Here is a 16,816-nt window from a genome sequence, read left to right as displayed (position 1 = left end):
CACACACACACACACACACACACACACACCCTTAACACTGAGCTTGATGAAAGTGGAAAGTCTGCTGATCTTTAAATCAAGATTTGACTTCTCAATTAAATTAAAGCTCTTTCGATTTTTGTATTTCTAGTTTTAGCTGGGCAAAAGTAAACTTGCTCAAACATAATGTTAGAAAAGGCAATCCTGTAGCATATAACTCTTTCTGGAAGCAGCAAGGAAACTTTAAAATGTAAGTAACCCTCAGTTACTTATAGTTACAGAGATTCCAGTCCACTGAGCAGAGAAACCACCCAGGTTCACACAATTTTGATATAGGTATTTCTGCCAAAGAGTGGCAAAAGGGCCTTCAAACTGAAAAGATAAGGCATGTTTAGGGCCTCAACATAAAACTTCTCCCCAGCAAGTAAATAATCTGCTGGAGTTGAGGAGAGGCAAAGGTTATTAGCTGGGATGATGGCCTCTAGCAACACAGTTCTGGCTGAGATAGTAAACGGGCTTTTAAAGAAGCATGAAGGAGCCAGTCCACCTTACTCCTGTGTGGACAGACTATTTCAACAAACCAAGCAGCCATTGGATTGGGTGGAACTAGCCATAATCCTCTCCTCAGACAGTCTATAATCTGAGATAAAACAATTCAGAGCAATACATAATACAGCAACACCCTGTACTGTGCAGGACCTAATAGAAGTTCTGAATGACATACGAATGGATTAGAATAGTAAATAAAAGTGATGCAGAGGAGGTTACATTTAAAATAGGCATTGATTTTTTTAAAAAAAGTATTAAGAAATAGAATTTCCTGGAGGATTTTACTCCATTTTGATGATAACCTCTGAAAGCAGGAGCATGTTTTCTTCAGAGAGCTGACTACTACCTGAGAAAGAGCAGGCCTTCACCTGTAACAAATTCATAATCCACCAACCACGCATACACACAGCCTTTGCCACAGATGACACCACGTCTCACTGCTGTGGCAGGTGCCTATGTCCACCAATTCCTCGCCCATACCTTCCCCTCCTCTCAACTCCTTGACTCCACTCCACCCCTTATTGGTTTGCCCCGAATTCTCATCAACAGCTGGGAAGAGATGAAATAGGTCCCTGGCAATGCTGGTGGAAATTCAAGGCACAATTTCGTCCCTAGAAATAATACGACAAAGGTTTGGTGAGCCCAGAGGAAACTACTCAACCTAAAAGGTAACTGCACAAAATAAATATCATTTCACACTGCTTCCAGCGAAAAACATGCTTTAAATTGAAGAATCTATATGGTCTCTTCAGGATGCTTTTGCCAGAGGCTTCCTTCTCTTCTTATTCTGCACACTCTGCCTGGTGGAGCCTGGCCATTCCAATGACTTTAATGACTATGGTCACTCCACCATCTTCCCAGCTATGATTCATCCACAAGCATTTTAGTTCTTCAGACATGCCATGCTCTCACTCACCTGTCTGGGATACTCCCCTACCACACACTTCTTTTAGCCTCTATCCACCCTTTAGATGAGATATTGCTTCTTTGTGGAAGCTTCTTTTAGCCAACTTCAGCCTTAAGTTCACGTTAGGTCTCTCTTGGGAGTGCACCACAGCACCTCACACTTCACCCTTCTCAGATCATACCCTGGGATAATTACCTGTTGACCTGCCTGTCTCCCAATGGACATGAATGAAACTAGAAACCAATGACCAATTAGACAGAGACACAGGATTTAATGTATAATGTATGTGGCAAATCATCAGTCTCCCACTTACTTGTCATTAGTGAAAATATAAGACTTTTCAAACAATCCCAAATACTTCTTTCTATCCTCATTTTAACCTACAATAATGTTGGAAAGGGTAGAAGAGGAGGTAAAATCCAATGTTTTAACGCTTAAATATTTAAGGGCTATTTAAAAGAAAACAGGAAGATCAGATTAATTTAACAGGAAGGTCTAATTAATTAGATACAATACCTCCACCAGTCATGATGCATAAGTAACCCTCAGCTCCCAGAAAATTAAACAAATATCAAGAAACTAAGAACCACAGCATTCCACAAGACCTGAATCAGAATGGGTATGTGATGCCTCTTTCGCACAAGACAAGAAACAGGAAGTACTGGAGCAGCACCTCCACTTCCAGGTTGTTGTTGTATGCTGTCGAGTTAATTTCCACTCATAGCCACCCTACAGGACAGAGTAGAACTGCCCCAAGGAGCAGCTGGTGGATTCGAACTGCTGACCTTTTGGTTAGCAGCCTGAGCTCTTAACCACTTCGTCACCAGGGATCCCCACTTCCAGGTACTAAACAGAAAAAACTGAGGCAATCATCTATAGACTAGAGGCCTTCAAGTAAAGTAGGGGGTAAGGAACTTTAGAAAGGAAGACAGGTGGAAAGACCTCAGAGAAGAATGGAGACTTTAATATTAACGAGTCTCTTGAGAAAACAATGTTTGAAAACCAAAGCAGACCAGCATCTATTAGAGTCAATTCATATCTTCCTAAGTAGAACTAAAAGGTTTGCTGTGGGCTAACCAACACACTGTCACTTAATATACGGTTAGTACATAACATAAGAAGCAATTTGATCCTGGTTGTTCCACCTGGCCCACAGATGGTTGATGGACTCAGCATAAACTGACTATGTGGCAAGAGCCACTGGAAGCCCTATGCAAAGGGAAAGTAGTTTAATTTTAGAATAAAATACTTGTATAGACCTGCATTTCCAAATTCATTTTAAGGAGTATCCTCTCCTTAAGTTAAAAGAACGGAACAATTTCTAGTTTGCCTCATGTTACTATTTAATCCTATAAATTAAAACAAACAAACAGGTAGGGGACTCTAATAACTATCTCCTTTCTCTCTTTCCACCATAGAAAGCAGAAATTTAGAAATGTGTTTTACAGGTTTGCCTGGGTATTCTCTCAGATGACAGAGACAGTCCACTGACCACCTTTACACATTTTTCTTGGCTCAATGCTGCAACACACCCAAAAACATGCCAAGGCACCTATCAGTTCCAATAACCTTTTCAGCTCTGGCGAGGGACTTGTGCTGAAATATGGCTTTTGGGGTATGCCACCACGGCTAACAGTTACACCATGTCCAGTAACATGGCTGCTACAGCACAGAAATGACCATCAATAAGTGAACCACAATGAACATGTGGCACCTTCTCACCAAATTCTGAGAGATCAGAACTATTCCTCTCTTCCCAGGGAAAAAAATGACAAAACTCATGACAAAGAAAAGTTAAAGGGTTCTGAGAGAATGACATTTCCAAGCTTCAGGAACCAAGCCTGATAGCATCTAGCCAATATACATGCAAATTCACCGCTTTAAATTTAGCCAATTGGGTCAGAGAGCCCACAAAAATTGAAAGGGGATTCTTCAAATAAGTATGGGTGGGTAGGTTAACTCTTAATTCTATCTTGTGTAAATGGCTTTGTGCAGCGCGTGGCTATCAGTGTAGGTAGGAAGAAACACATCTAAATCAAAAGCAACACAAAATGTAGAGAAAGAGAAGGGAGGAAGGACAAACCCAAACTTGGCTACATGTAAGAATAAAAAAAGAAGCATGTTACACACACAGGATGGGGAAACATGAGCACAATTAACCACCAACAGAACAACTAACAACTATCAACTACTCTTTAGCCAGCCTCCAACATGACAGATTGGGGAAGCCATCAATCCCTACATTTCTAGCTGTCTCTGTCCCATAGGTTCCGTTTTTTGGGAAGACAGACAAAATAGGTTTGGCCATATAAATTTCTACCATTCTGTATATGAATCAAGACTTCAGGAGAGTTCTGTTCTGTTTTGATGTCTATGGTAGGAGAAATAAAAGATCTTTATGGTTTAAACGTGTATCTGCCCAAACTTCTAAGGAAGATTTTCCCTCACCTAACGTACCATTCAGGTGCATCATCTCGGTGCCAAAAATTTATTGCTGAATTACCTAACCCTAGCACAGAATGCAACTCTAGCACAACAAAATCAGGCTGTCACCACCCAGTAGGATCATATGCCAAAAAGCACATGTCTCCAAAGCTAGAAGGATATATTCTAGCTAGGAGCTCTGTAAGTCACAACATCAAAAGAAATACCACTCACCATCACCAGTGACCCATTCATACTGCTTTATTTACTAATAAGAGGCCCCGCCCTCCCCACTCAAAAAAAGGTGACCCCATGTGTGTCAGAGTAGAACCGTGCTCCATAGAGTTTTCCAATGGCTGATTTTTTGGAAGTAAATTGCCAGGACTTTATTCTGAGGTGTCTCTGGGTAGACTCAAACTGCCAACCTTTCAGTTAGCAACTGAGCACATTAACCATTTGCACCACTCAGGGATTCCAACAAGAGACCAAAAGTACTTGAAAAAATCAAAACCAAAGGAGGGCAGGGATGGAGACCCGGAGCCAGACAAGGATGGGGATCCTGGAGGCCTAATGTAGACAGTCTATTTTTAAAGGTTTTTGAAAGAAAATATTCCCAGCAACACAGATACTTATTTACACCTGACAGTGCTCACCTGTGACTGCACCAAGACTCCAGGGGTCTAGAATTCTGAATGTTCTCAGATCCTCTGGCTCTACTTGAGACTATCAACTACTCTTTAGCCAGCCTCCAACATGACAGATTGGGGAAGCCATCAATTCCTACATTTCTAGCTGCCTCTGTTCCACAGGTTCTGTTTCTTGGGAAGATAGACAAACTGACCACGTTTACTGCCAAATCCCAGTGATTCTCTAGGGTTTACGATAATCTCCTAACCTCTTTTTCTCCTCGCTCGAAAAAAAAGACTACATACTCTAATACAGGTCTCAATACAACATAGGCCTAGGCCAAGTATGTGGTTGCTAAAAAGACTCCCAAAATCTAGGATCTCCACCCTAAAAACTGCTATCACTTTTTTGATAAATGTGAAGAGATTCCTCAAGTAGAAACCAAGACTGCCAGTAACAAGGTTTAACAGCTTTTCCAGAGTACCTCTGTGTAGCACCTCAGGTCAGGGTATTAAAATTTTTGGAGTTGGGTACGACTGGTTAAAAGAAACACTAGGCCTTTTAGCATAAAGCAAAATATCAAGCTATTTCTCTACCACAATAGAAGATTTCACTTATATGTCTGTACATCTGCTTCTTCAAGTGGGAGAAATAATTCTCCCTAATCAGTAATATGTATTAAATGCAAACTCTCAGGCAGAGGAATGCAGACAACTTCTTTCACCTAAGCCCTGCCATCTGACTCACTTAATTTGCTTAAAACCATTTACAGAGAGGAGGGGAGAGGAGATGGATTAGCGTTTACTTCTCCTTTGCCTTATCAGGAACGTCTAAAGTAGTGAAAATTGAAACACATGATATGGATAGTACCTTTCAGAAACAGTACTGACACTTTAATTAAGTCAAAGGCATATGTATGCAGAATAAAGCTGCTCTAAAATGAAACCAAAAAAAAAGGTTAGTTCAGAAAAAACAAGAGCTTCTGTTTAGCCCTTTTAGCCAAAGAAAGGTAAAGATTAAAAAATGATAACAAAATTCCATTAATGGAATGGCAAATATCATGTCTTCTTTGGCTCTACAGCCTGTACACCTTTTGAAGCCAAAGAGAGGACAGGTGAGAAAGGTGGCTCGTGACCTAGAAGGAACTGCGTTCTCTGGGTGCTGTGATACAGCAGGCACTATTCTCCAGATACATCAAAAAATAATTACTCTTGATTGCATCTGTGCTTCTCTGGGCAATTTTCCTTGCCCACAAATCTGTTATAATAGGACTGGGATAATATAATTTAAGTAGTTTCAATTTGTTAGGAGATAAGAGGTATGCCAAGCAGACTAGCCAGCAGAAAGAGGAGATATTTTTCCTTCTAAATTTTCACATAGAGCTCATTCCTAATCATAGTTGCTTTAATCCAATTGACTCAAATGCTTTTCTCCACAATGGAACTAAAGTTGTTACTTGAGGGAAGAATTTAATCCAGTCCTGCATAGCAAAGGTTTTTTTTCATCTGAGGGTGGCTGACTTCAATAATGGCATTTACACTATCCCAAGGGCTTTTTTCCTTTAAAAAAAAATTAGAAGAGACCGCCCCTATGTGAGTCCCCTCCTTGGGACTTTTAGTAGAAAGTTCCTGTGGAACAGTGGTTTTGAAACATTGAGTCCCAGACCCTGTAAGAATCTGATTAAACCCATAAACCTCATCCACAGAAAAATGCACAAGGAACAAAATTTTCCTGTCTGTGGATGCAGGTTAAGAACTCCTAGCCTACAGAGAGTGTGGAAATGATCAAGGTCAGTGGGGGAATGGTCATCCTTGGGGTCTAAAAGAGGACATGTTTCCCTCCCTTCCTTAACCAGAAAGCAGGAACACAGTGGGAATACCAATGCAGGCTCATTTCTGAGGACACAAGCAACTTCAGTTCGGGGGCTTCCCTTGGGCCTGGCAGAGGCCAGGCCTTAGAACTGCGCTGTACTCTGAGACTCTGCCTACCTAATCTCTCTTTCCCCTCTCCTTCCACAAGTATTAGACCTGCCTTGTGGTCTGAAGGCTTTCCTGGCCTACTCCTTTATCCTTCCCAGGTGTTTCCCCAAAAAAACTTCTTATACTTCTAATTTCATCTTGGTGCCCTGCTTCTATGAGGACCCAAACTGACAGATCTGTATTTTGGCAGTTCACCGCACCTTTACACAGCGTCCAAGGAAGGAATCTTATTAGAGTCCTCCCGTCCTCACTCCAACACAGAAACTATACCCCTTAAGACAGTGACTTCTTAAACTTGTCCAGTGGGATGAAACCTGCAGAAGCCAACAGTCCAATGATGTTCTTGTTTCACAGAAGCCAGGCTAGGTTTGAGATTTCTGCCTCCGTGTCTAAGAAAAGACCTACTAAGGATAAGTGCCAATGGTATGGGATAAATTGGTATATAGGGCCAAATCAATAAGAGGCCTTACCTTCACTAGGCTTGAAAATGTGACACTGGCTCATACTGGAAACATCTTTCACAGTTATACAACATTAAACCTGGAGCTGTACATTCATAACCAAGGTCTAAAAAGCAATGACACTATTCAACAGAGAGAAGCTAGAGTAGGTCAAGTAAAAACAGTCAAAGCAAAAATCCTATTAAAAAATGTGAATGACCTTTTGTATTCACTAGAGAGATTCCTACAACAGTTAGTATGAGATTCAAGTCAGTTCTTACAGGTGCCAGTATTAAGTGTGCAAATGCTCTATTGTTTGAGCGCCACAACCTCAATCCCAGCGTCAACTGAGGCTTTCAGTTGAAGGAGTAGGTGAGATTCTGGGGCAAATACAAGGCAGCATGTCAGAATCCAGCCACATTATATCACTTATCCTAAATCATTTCTGTTCCAGTGTTAATGCTTAGAGCATGCAGTATTAAAATGACTGCATCAACCGACCCTTTTCTCCCAGTAGAACATCAAAAATCAACTTAGCATTATTTTTCAATCAGCATGGTAATAAAATATTGTTACAAAATAGGATAGAGAAGTCTTTTTAATTAGAGTTCTACTGAAATTATCAGAGTAAAATAACCAAATGTTTTGTTTTGCAAGCCTTTTTTTCCCACTCTTTATACTTGGTTTATGATGTTAAGCTCTTAACGACAAGAGAAGCCACGTCTACTTAGCTAGTTTACCAACACATCTAAAGCAAATCATAGTCATACTTCTATTTTAACCAAACATGACAGCAACATGATTGAGTAGCAGCTTTCCAAACTGCCAGAGCAGTGGGCACTATCTTGCATAGTCTGGCGTTAAATCAGCACTTCATAAATCGTGCGGGCTCCTGCCCATTTAGATGATCTCTCTATGCAGAATTGGCAGTCTAACACTGGCTCTTGCAAGCATGAAAAATCATCACTCTGCTAACCCAACTCACTGTTCAGACGGGTCTTCCTGAATGCAGCCTTTATTACAACCTCACTGCTGCTTCTTACACTGAAGGAATACCATGTTTTTAAGTCAGGAGTTCTTCTTTCTTGCTTTATTTTAATCAGGGGGTCTTACAACAACCCCAATACTGTTACAAAGCACGGCGCTTTATAACAGTAAAGCTTCTGGAAAACCCAAACAAAAGACACGTCACCCGGTGACGTCAGCCTACATACAGTTCTGTGTGGTCGCAGCACATAAGCAAATCCATTCTTGTGCCGTTTCTCGGAAAAGCTTTTCAGTAAATGCACTCATGCTGCTCCAGGAGCTCTTCTCTGCAACAAGCCACCCATCTGCCATCAACAAGTTAAGACCGAGGGAACTAACGGCTACGGAAAGGAAAAACTGAAGCTTTGATTAACCAGCTAAGCAGTCGGAGGAGGAGAAAATAACATATTCAAAACTGATTTAGAGGATCAGAGCCATCACAGAAAATGAAGCCAGTGCTCTCCAGAGGAATATCCTAAAGAAAAACAAACAAACAACTCACCCTGGTGGATTAAATTTTACTCAGAGAGCCTGGGACACAGAAACAGGAAACTGGTCAAAGGCTCCTGCATGTTAGAGCCTTTTACAGACTCACTGCGCTGAGTCTAAGAACCGCGACTGAATGCAGCCTCCAATGTGCTCAGAAGAATGGGTAAGTCCATGGATTCATGTCTTGTACAGTCAGCAAGGAATCACACTTTTAAATAAGCCACTGAATTCACATTTAGAAGTGAAATCGTTGTCATATTTTTTGATTTTGCGGTTTATATGAAACCATATAATGCTGATGACAGGGACATGTTTTATCCTATTTTTAAATGATGTTTACGTTTTGTTCCAGTTATACTAACAAGGTTAGTTTTTCTGCAGCAAATGTAAAATAAGTTATATGCAGTGAAATCTTCACCATAATGCTGTTGTGTTTTTTTTTTTCCCAATAGTCCATATGATCTGCTGAAAAATATCCTATCTTCTTGTTTCCTTAAATTATATTCTGCAGGCTTACATTTCAAGTGGCCATTAGGGGCCCCTATGCTGGCAGCAATATATGCAATGAGTATGGTTTTAAAAATGCTGCCTGCCCTGGGTATGGCGTGTCCACCCAAATGCCGCTGCGAGAAGCTGCTCTTCTACTGCGACTCTCAGGGCTTCCACTCGGTGCCAAACGCCACAGACAAGGGCCCTCTGGGCCTGTCCCTGAGGCACAATCATATCTCGGAGCTCGAAAGGGATCAATTTGCCAGCTTCAGTCAACTTACCTGGCTCCACTTAGACCACAATCAAATTTCAACAGTAAAAGAAGATGCTTTTCAAGGACTATATAAACTTAAGGAATTAATCTTAAGTTCCAACAAAATATTTTACTTGCCAAACACAACTTTTACCCAACTAATTAACCTGCAAAATTTGGACCTGTCTTTTAATCAGCTATCATCTTTACACCCAGAGCTCTTCTATGGCCTCCGGAAACTGCAGACCTTGCATTTACGGTCCAACTCCCTGCGGACTATCCCAGTGCGCCTGTTCTGGGACTGTCGTAGTCTGGAGTTTCTGGATTTGAGCACAAACCGTTTGCGAAGTTTGGCTCGCAATGGATTTGCCGGATTAATCAAACTGAGAGAGCTTCACCTAGAGCACAACCAGCTGACGAAGATTAATTTTGCTCATTTCCTACGGCTAAGCAGTCTGCACATGCTCTTCTTACAATGGAACAAAATTAGCAACTTGACATGTGGGATGGAGTGGACCTGGGGCACTTTAGAAAAGCTAGACCTGACTGGAAATGAAATCAAAGCCATCGACTTGACGGTGTTTGAAACTATGCCTAACCTTAAAATACTCCTTCTGGATAACAACAAGTTAAACAGCCTTGATTCCAAGATCCTAAACTCCCTGAGATCCCTGACGACTGTTGGCCTCTCTGGCAATCTGTGGGAATGCAGCCCCGGCATATGTGCTTTGGCCTCCTGGCTGGGCAGTTTCCAAGGTCGGTGGGAGCATTCCATCCTATGCCACAGCCCTGACCACACCCAAGGAGAGGATATTCTGGATGCAGTCCATGGATTTCAACTCTGCTGGAATTTGTCAACCACTGTCACTGCTATGGCTACAACTTATAGAGATCCAACCACTGAATATACAAAAAGAATAAGCTCATCAAGTTACCATGTGGGAGACAAAGAAATCCCAACTACTGCAGGCATAGCAGTTACTACCGAGGAACACTTTCCCGAACCAGACAATGCCATCTTCACTCAGCGGGTAATTACAGGAACAATGGCTTTATTGTTTTCTTTCTTTTTTATTATTTTTATAGTGTTCATCTCCAGGAAGTGCTGCCCTCCCACTTTAAGAAGAATTAGGCAGTGCTCAATGATTCAGAACCACAGGCAGCTCCGATCCCAAACACGGCTCCATATGTCAAACATGTCAGACCAAGGACCGTATAATGAATATGAACCCACCCATGAAGGACCCTTCATCATCATTAATGGTTATGGACAGTGCAAGTGTCAGCAGCTGCCATACAAAGAATGTGAAGTATAATATCTACCTGTCATCAAAAATCACATCAGATAAGTAACCTATTTTACATTGTAGGGGCTAAACATATCTAATTTTTACCAATGGTGACATTAAGCCTAATTTTCCAAGCCAAGTGGAGACTTAGTTTTTGAAGTGTTGAAGTATTTTTAATTTTTTTTAACAAAACCATATTTTAAGTGTTAAATGAAGCAATGCTCACATTAATTTGCACTGCTGTTGGAAAGTTTAAAAATGCTCACTTCAAAATAAGACATTTCATGTATGTAATTATATACTATCATGTGTAAACATTTCACTAAGGTCTCCATATGCTATTTTTTTCTACTGAAAAGTTTGGAAAGAAGCTACTGAGCAGAAAAAGATAGGGATCAATTCTTGTTTGATCATTGCTCTCCATCCCACATACCACAACTGGTTTGCTGCTTAAAAGGAGACTTAGCAAAGTTCTCTTGTATGATAATTTGGTATTAACTCAAATCAACAACTTACTGCCAGTATGGGAAGTAGAATTTCACATATGCTGTAGACTGGTAAATATTAAATACTCTTCTTCCAGAGTTTTTGCCTGGGTTAGTAGATATTATCAAAGTCCACATCATGAAATCAGAACCTTTATATAATTCTAACAACCTAAGTGACTCTTTAATATACTTAATAAATCCAAGTGTTTGTGAAAACGTCTCATTACAATGAAATCAATACCAAATAATTACACTGACTTCTTATCATACATCTCTAGTGTGACTTATAATGGACATGTTGATTTATGTGGCATGTTGACTATTATTTTAAGCTAGTAATTACCATTTTACTAATTAATTTACTAAATCCTGTATTTACATTTATATTTTAAAAAGATTTAAAAACTATTTGAGATAAAAGATAAATTGAGTCAATTTAACAATCTTATGACACACTCTCTCTAGTTTGGAACACACACACATAAAGTCTCTTCTTTCTCTCAACAGTTATGCCTTGACAAAAGGGTTTAAACCTTCCTTCTGCTTCTTCCTGATCTTCAAACCTCAAAGAGCCAAATTAAAAATAATTGGCTAGCAACAGGCATAACACTGATTCTTGTTAGAGTATATTATAAAGGAACCATGAAAAAAATCACCTCCTAAATTATTATATGCTAAACTTTAACCTTTTAATAAACATACACATCCACATTGTAAGAGCAGTTCTTTCTAAGGTAAGGGAACGACGCATTACCCAGTTGAACCTTTTCATGGGCAGAACACCTTACATGCCTATGCACCCACACAGCAGTTAACTTGAAGCCAGTCCAAGGTGAGAGGATAAGGGGAAAGGCAGCATTATGAAATGTGGCTCTCGCAGAAGCAGGTTAACTGAAATTACAATACAGCCAAGAGCGAGGCAACCTGGTAACTACACAATCTACATCAAAGAGGGCAAGGGCCCAGGAGCTGAAGTGGTGGGGGAGAGGTTTCTGTGGTATTAATTATAAAGATCCCATAATTAACAAATGATAATGGTGTCACATTTTCATGCAGAAAGAACAAGTATTTCATTTCTTCAATTATGATTTCTGTCAAGAAACTATGACATATTTGGGATAGATACAAGTTACAAATTCACATTTAAAATTCTTTCATAAACAAGGATCCATATATATAGTAGCAAAACCTGTGAAATCAGAGCACTGACCTGATTTTAGAAGAATGAGCACTTTTTCAACTGCCATTTACCTTATGTGAAAAAAGGCATAAATTCTTAGAGAAAACCACTACCATTTTAAAAAACAAGTTATCTTTTCCTAAACATGACCATTAACATAATGATATTCTTCATTCAAGGCATGTTTTCCTCCCAGGTTTGAATTGAAAATATTATGACTACAGTTTAACCCTTAAGATTTAATCAATGTTTTTCCTTTTTAATACTACAAGAGGAGTGTACGTCTATATTTCAAAGAAAATGTGCCTCAGTAAAATGCAAATATGATCACAAATTATGGTAAAAATGTGCTCAGTTTTTTAAGGTGGACAGATTACTTTGACAAAGACTCAGCCCAGTTCAGCTGATTCTGCGCGGTGAGCATTTTATCTCTTATTAAAGCAGGCCCTGCCTGGGCTTGCCTGGGCAGGGACAGAAGCAGATTTAGAAGGATAGAGCGCAGCTCACTGAGGGGATGGATCAGAAGCCCCCTACAAATAAGAGCTGTACAAGCTAAAATTTACCAACCCAATTATCAAGGTGACCACAGCCATTTGTCAGGGGACAGACTGGTCACACCACAACCGTGCCCTGCTCATACAAGATTCCATCAGTCCTGAAGGATAGCGGAGAAGGAATATTTTCCATTATTTCAACCATCACCAAAATTAACTCAAACTGTGAGCTGGAAGGGTTTAAGAAATATTGGCTGGGAAACCCCATATTAATCCTAAAGGTTACAGTTAGTAAAGCGGACCATCAACTGGCAAAATCCTAAATGTACGTGGAAAAAGCGAATTGGAAAAGCCTGCTATTTAGTATAGTAATTCAGGGGAACTGCATAACCAAGGCCACTGAGGCACACTTTCCCTTGAAAAATAATTGATATTTTTTGCTCTCCATTTTTTTGGTAATGTCCTCTGAAAAAAGTGAATAACAGTGCCAAAAAGGTATTTTCCTTTCTCTTTTACAGAGCAAACTTTCCTTTTCTATTGCCTATAGAAGGCAGGGTTCCATTTAATTTTGGTCTATATTGTGCTTTGGTATCAGCATACGTTTGAAAATGAGACTGTTAGGCATCTGTGCTCTCTTTACTAACTGGCTAGCTAGGGTGGAACATCACGGCAACACTGCAGATCCTGTTAACATAGTGTTCGGGCTTTCATTTTTGTTTTGTGGGGTTTTATCCTCTCCCCTTCCCTCCCTTCCTAACATCTTTTTTTTGGGGTGGGGGGAATTAATTTTCAAGGTTAAAGGAAAGTGACCACTTAACCAAGAAAAAAATCTTTCTGGAAAAAATGAAAACTAAAAGCTAAAGAAAGCTATGATACTGTACTCACCTAGCAACCAAGAGCTAGTTTGGAATCGTTTAGATTCATTTCTGTAGCTCACCAGAGATTTCAATCACCTTTCTGAAAAGACAGTGGGCTGGTAAATTTGCAAATCCGTACACAACTCTGAGAATACCCACTGCCACATTAAGAAGTAAAGATACTCATTTTTAAGCCAAAAATCTGTACCAACACATGTAATTTCTTAATGTGCCTAAGTTAATTTCTGTACCAATTCAATGAATGGAATTGACTGAACTTCCCAACTCCACTAATTATTAAAATTCATCTGCTTATTCTAATGCTAGTCACTAGGAGCTAGACTCCATCTTTCCAATAAAATGAGCCCTGTGTAGCACTAGGTCTGAATCCTAAAATTCAAAACAGGGAAATCATTTTCTTAAGGCATACTTCCTACACACAGGTATCAGGAAAAAAAGTTATAAATGCCCTGTTCTTTCTCTCTTAACTGTGGATATCAATATGAAATTTTTTTCAGAATATTTTTAGCAGCTGACTTATATAATTATTTTCCTAACAGAGCAATACAGTGACAGGTGTGTCTCAGAAGTCAGCTTTGGTACATGCTTTTCATATCTTATTGGTTAAAGTCCTTCAGCCAGAAAGAGACAAAGGGCCATCTACAGATAATTAAGTATTTCTTTATCTAACCTAGGGCAAACTCGTAGTACTCAAATAAGACCAAAAACAAATACAAAATGACTGTTTAAGCTTGCGTACTGCTGTCGCAAACATTTGGAAACTTCTACTCTTTCAACTAACCTTTTCTTCCTGGGTGATTTGAAAAAAAAAATCTAATATATGGAATGTTTGGTGAACCTTCCTATCAACACTGAGACCGGAGATTCAAAGTATAGTCAAAACACATTGTGTTCAATCACCTTCAAGAGCCATTTTTTGGTGGGAGGTGGGAAGGTGGGTTGGGGGTGAGAAGAAAATACTATTATATGGGAGTCTTTGGGGAGGGAAAGGGTAACATAAAGTGCAGTGTACAGGAAAGTTTTGTTATTAAAATTGTGTATACTGTAAAAAGTGAATGCTTTTTTTTTTTTTTTTAATTTTTCCTTGGTAACCTAACAATTTTGACATGTGAAATTCTAAAAGTCATTTGTGACAGATACCTTAAGTGAACAGTTGTTTTATACCAAGTTTCTCTACAAAGCCAAATGTGCCTACCGGCAGCTACTCACCTTGTCTTCATTCAGAGAGAGGCAAAAACAGAGAGAAGCGGGTAGGAGGTATGCAACTAAAAAGCCATCGTGACAATAAAAAACAGCCATGCTATAAAAAGCTGTCCTATCACAATCACACAAATCTTAGCAAGCAGACAAACGGCTGTCCCTGCGGTTCACAGGGCCTAGGTTGGCCACCACCCCACCCTCATGGTGGACCACTGCCACAGCTTGGGGAGCTTCAAAAAGGCACCCCAACTGTTGGTACCTAGGACCAGCAGCAATTTGGCCTCTACCTCAAGGGTCAGTCAGGGTAGATCCCAACAGTGCCTTGAACACCGATCCTGGGGTGTGTGCCGTCCATGCTGGGACCACTAGGATCCCTACATGACCCACTCTACCCCAAACACCAGCTCAGTAAGTATGGATAGGGGAAAGGAAGAGAAGATTTGTAGCTAGTGTCCCTCGCTTGGCACAGTTAAACACTGTGGGACAGGATGCTAAGCCTGGGTGGTTCTGGGGGCAGAAACCGCCCTGGCCTTGAGGCGCTGACTGCCAGCAGTCTGTCAGACTTGCCAGGATGTACCTGCCACTCCTCCAGCCCTGCAGCAGTACCAGACAGGTGGGAACAAGTAAGGCAACCCCTCTCCCCAGGCCCAGTGACGCTGGGATCAGAAAGTCTACAAGAGACAGAGCTCTGACACCAGGAATCTCAGCAGTTAACTAGGGCAAAGGCAGGAAACACAGCACACAATTTTACTGTCAAATTTGCACAGCATGCACTTGAGGGCATAGGTGATGGAACTAATTCATACACTTTATGAAGTAAAAGCACAGCTTATTAACAAATAAATCTCACACATTTTAATCTTGAAAATCCCTTGTAGACCTACATCTGATTTCGTTATCAGTTATTTTAATTAATTTTGCCTGTATGCCACAGCACTCTCAGGTTCCCACTCAAATTTATAATAGATTTCTTCAAGGTCCATTTAAAGAGAATTGTTTTGGTTTTTGTTTTTGTTTTTTCCCTTTAAATATATCTAACCAGCTGAGTACTCAAGTATTCCTTAGAGAGACAAAATGTACTACAAATTGTCTTTTACAAAGAGAGACGTGGAGAAGAGGTGAAAATTATAGCTATTCCAAACATCTCTCCTTAGTATGAGTTTCACCTTACCCCTCACTAGCCAATGTTTTGGGAAAACTCTTAAGGGACAGAACCCTGAACCTCCCGTTCCCCATATCTGAAGGGGGCATTATAAGAGCAAGAAATCTCCAAAGGCAAGTACAGTGAAGCTGCCTATCCTGGAGAGGCCACAAACTAAATAAACCATCTCCACACACGGAGGTCCAAGGGCAAAGCCTATCCCACCGCCTCCAACACAGGAATCCCTCGCAGGAAATTCAGCAGGAAGGAGTGTCTGTGAAGGACGACCCTGACCCCAGACAGCAATGGTTCCATCTCCACCCAAAGGGAGAAGGGTCAGTCAGAACTCTCCTCACCCCATGGAGGCTCATCCCTCACTTGGGAACTAGATTTTTAACTGTAGCCCCAGAGAAAATTCCCAAAGTCTTTTTATACTTTTCATCAAGGGACTGTACCAAGAATCACAAGAAAGAGATGTAAAAATGTCACATAGTTAAACATTAACTTTACTGAATATCCACCCACAATTGTGCTTAAGAGCACAAGAACTCCATCTTGGTCGTTGTTAGGTGGCGACTCGATTCTAACTCACAGCGACCCCATGTAAAAAAGCAGAACTGCCTCATATGGTTTTCTTGGCTATAATCTTTACAGAAGCAAACTGCCAAGTCTTTCTCCTGTGGAGCCACTGGGTGGGTTCAAACAGCCAATCTTTGGGTTAGCAGCTGAGTGCTGGTATTTGTACCAAAAAAAAAAAAAAAATTTGTACCATCTCCAGGTTGCTTTTTTCCAGAAAATCACCAGACAAGAGCTCCACAGCCATTTTTATTAGCCTACCTGTTTCTCATCATCATACGAGTAAAAAAAAAGTTGTCTTGTGATTAAAAAAAAAAATTTCCCATTGTCTAGAGGTCCCTGGGTGGCACAAAAGGTTTGCACTCAGCTACTAGCCTAAAGGTAGGCAGTTTGAACCTATCCAGCAGT

General features: G+C 40.4%; 2 protein-coding genes across 3 annotated transcripts in view; one reads left to right on the top strand and one right to left on the bottom strand.

Moving 5' to 3' along the window:
- The window catches only part of CTNNA1 (catenin alpha 1), a 197,754-nt gene that overhangs the window by 63,658 nt on the left and 117,280 nt on the right, over positions 1 to 16,816 (bottom strand). The window lies entirely within an intron of this gene.
- LRRTM2 (leucine rich repeat transmembrane neuronal 2) lies at positions 5,585 to 14,290 on the top strand. The gene has a single exon (XM_023735586.1). The coding sequence runs from the start codon at positions 8,964 to 8,966 to the stop codon at positions 10,476 to 10,478; it is 1,515 nt and encodes a 504-aa protein (XP_023591354.1). The 5' UTR covers positions 5,585 to 8,963; the 3' UTR covers positions 10,479 to 14,290.

Source organism: Trichechus manatus, unplaced genomic scaffold, assembly GCF_000243295.1.
Source record: "Trichechus manatus latirostris isolate Lorelei unplaced genomic scaffold, TriManLat1.0 scaffold00080, whole genome shotgun sequence".
Taxonomy (NCBI): Eukaryota; Metazoa; Chordata; class Mammalia; order Sirenia; family Trichechidae; genus Trichechus; species Trichechus manatus.
Note: the sequence above shows the minus strand (reverse complement) of the source record. Positions and strands in the feature narration are given on the sequence as shown.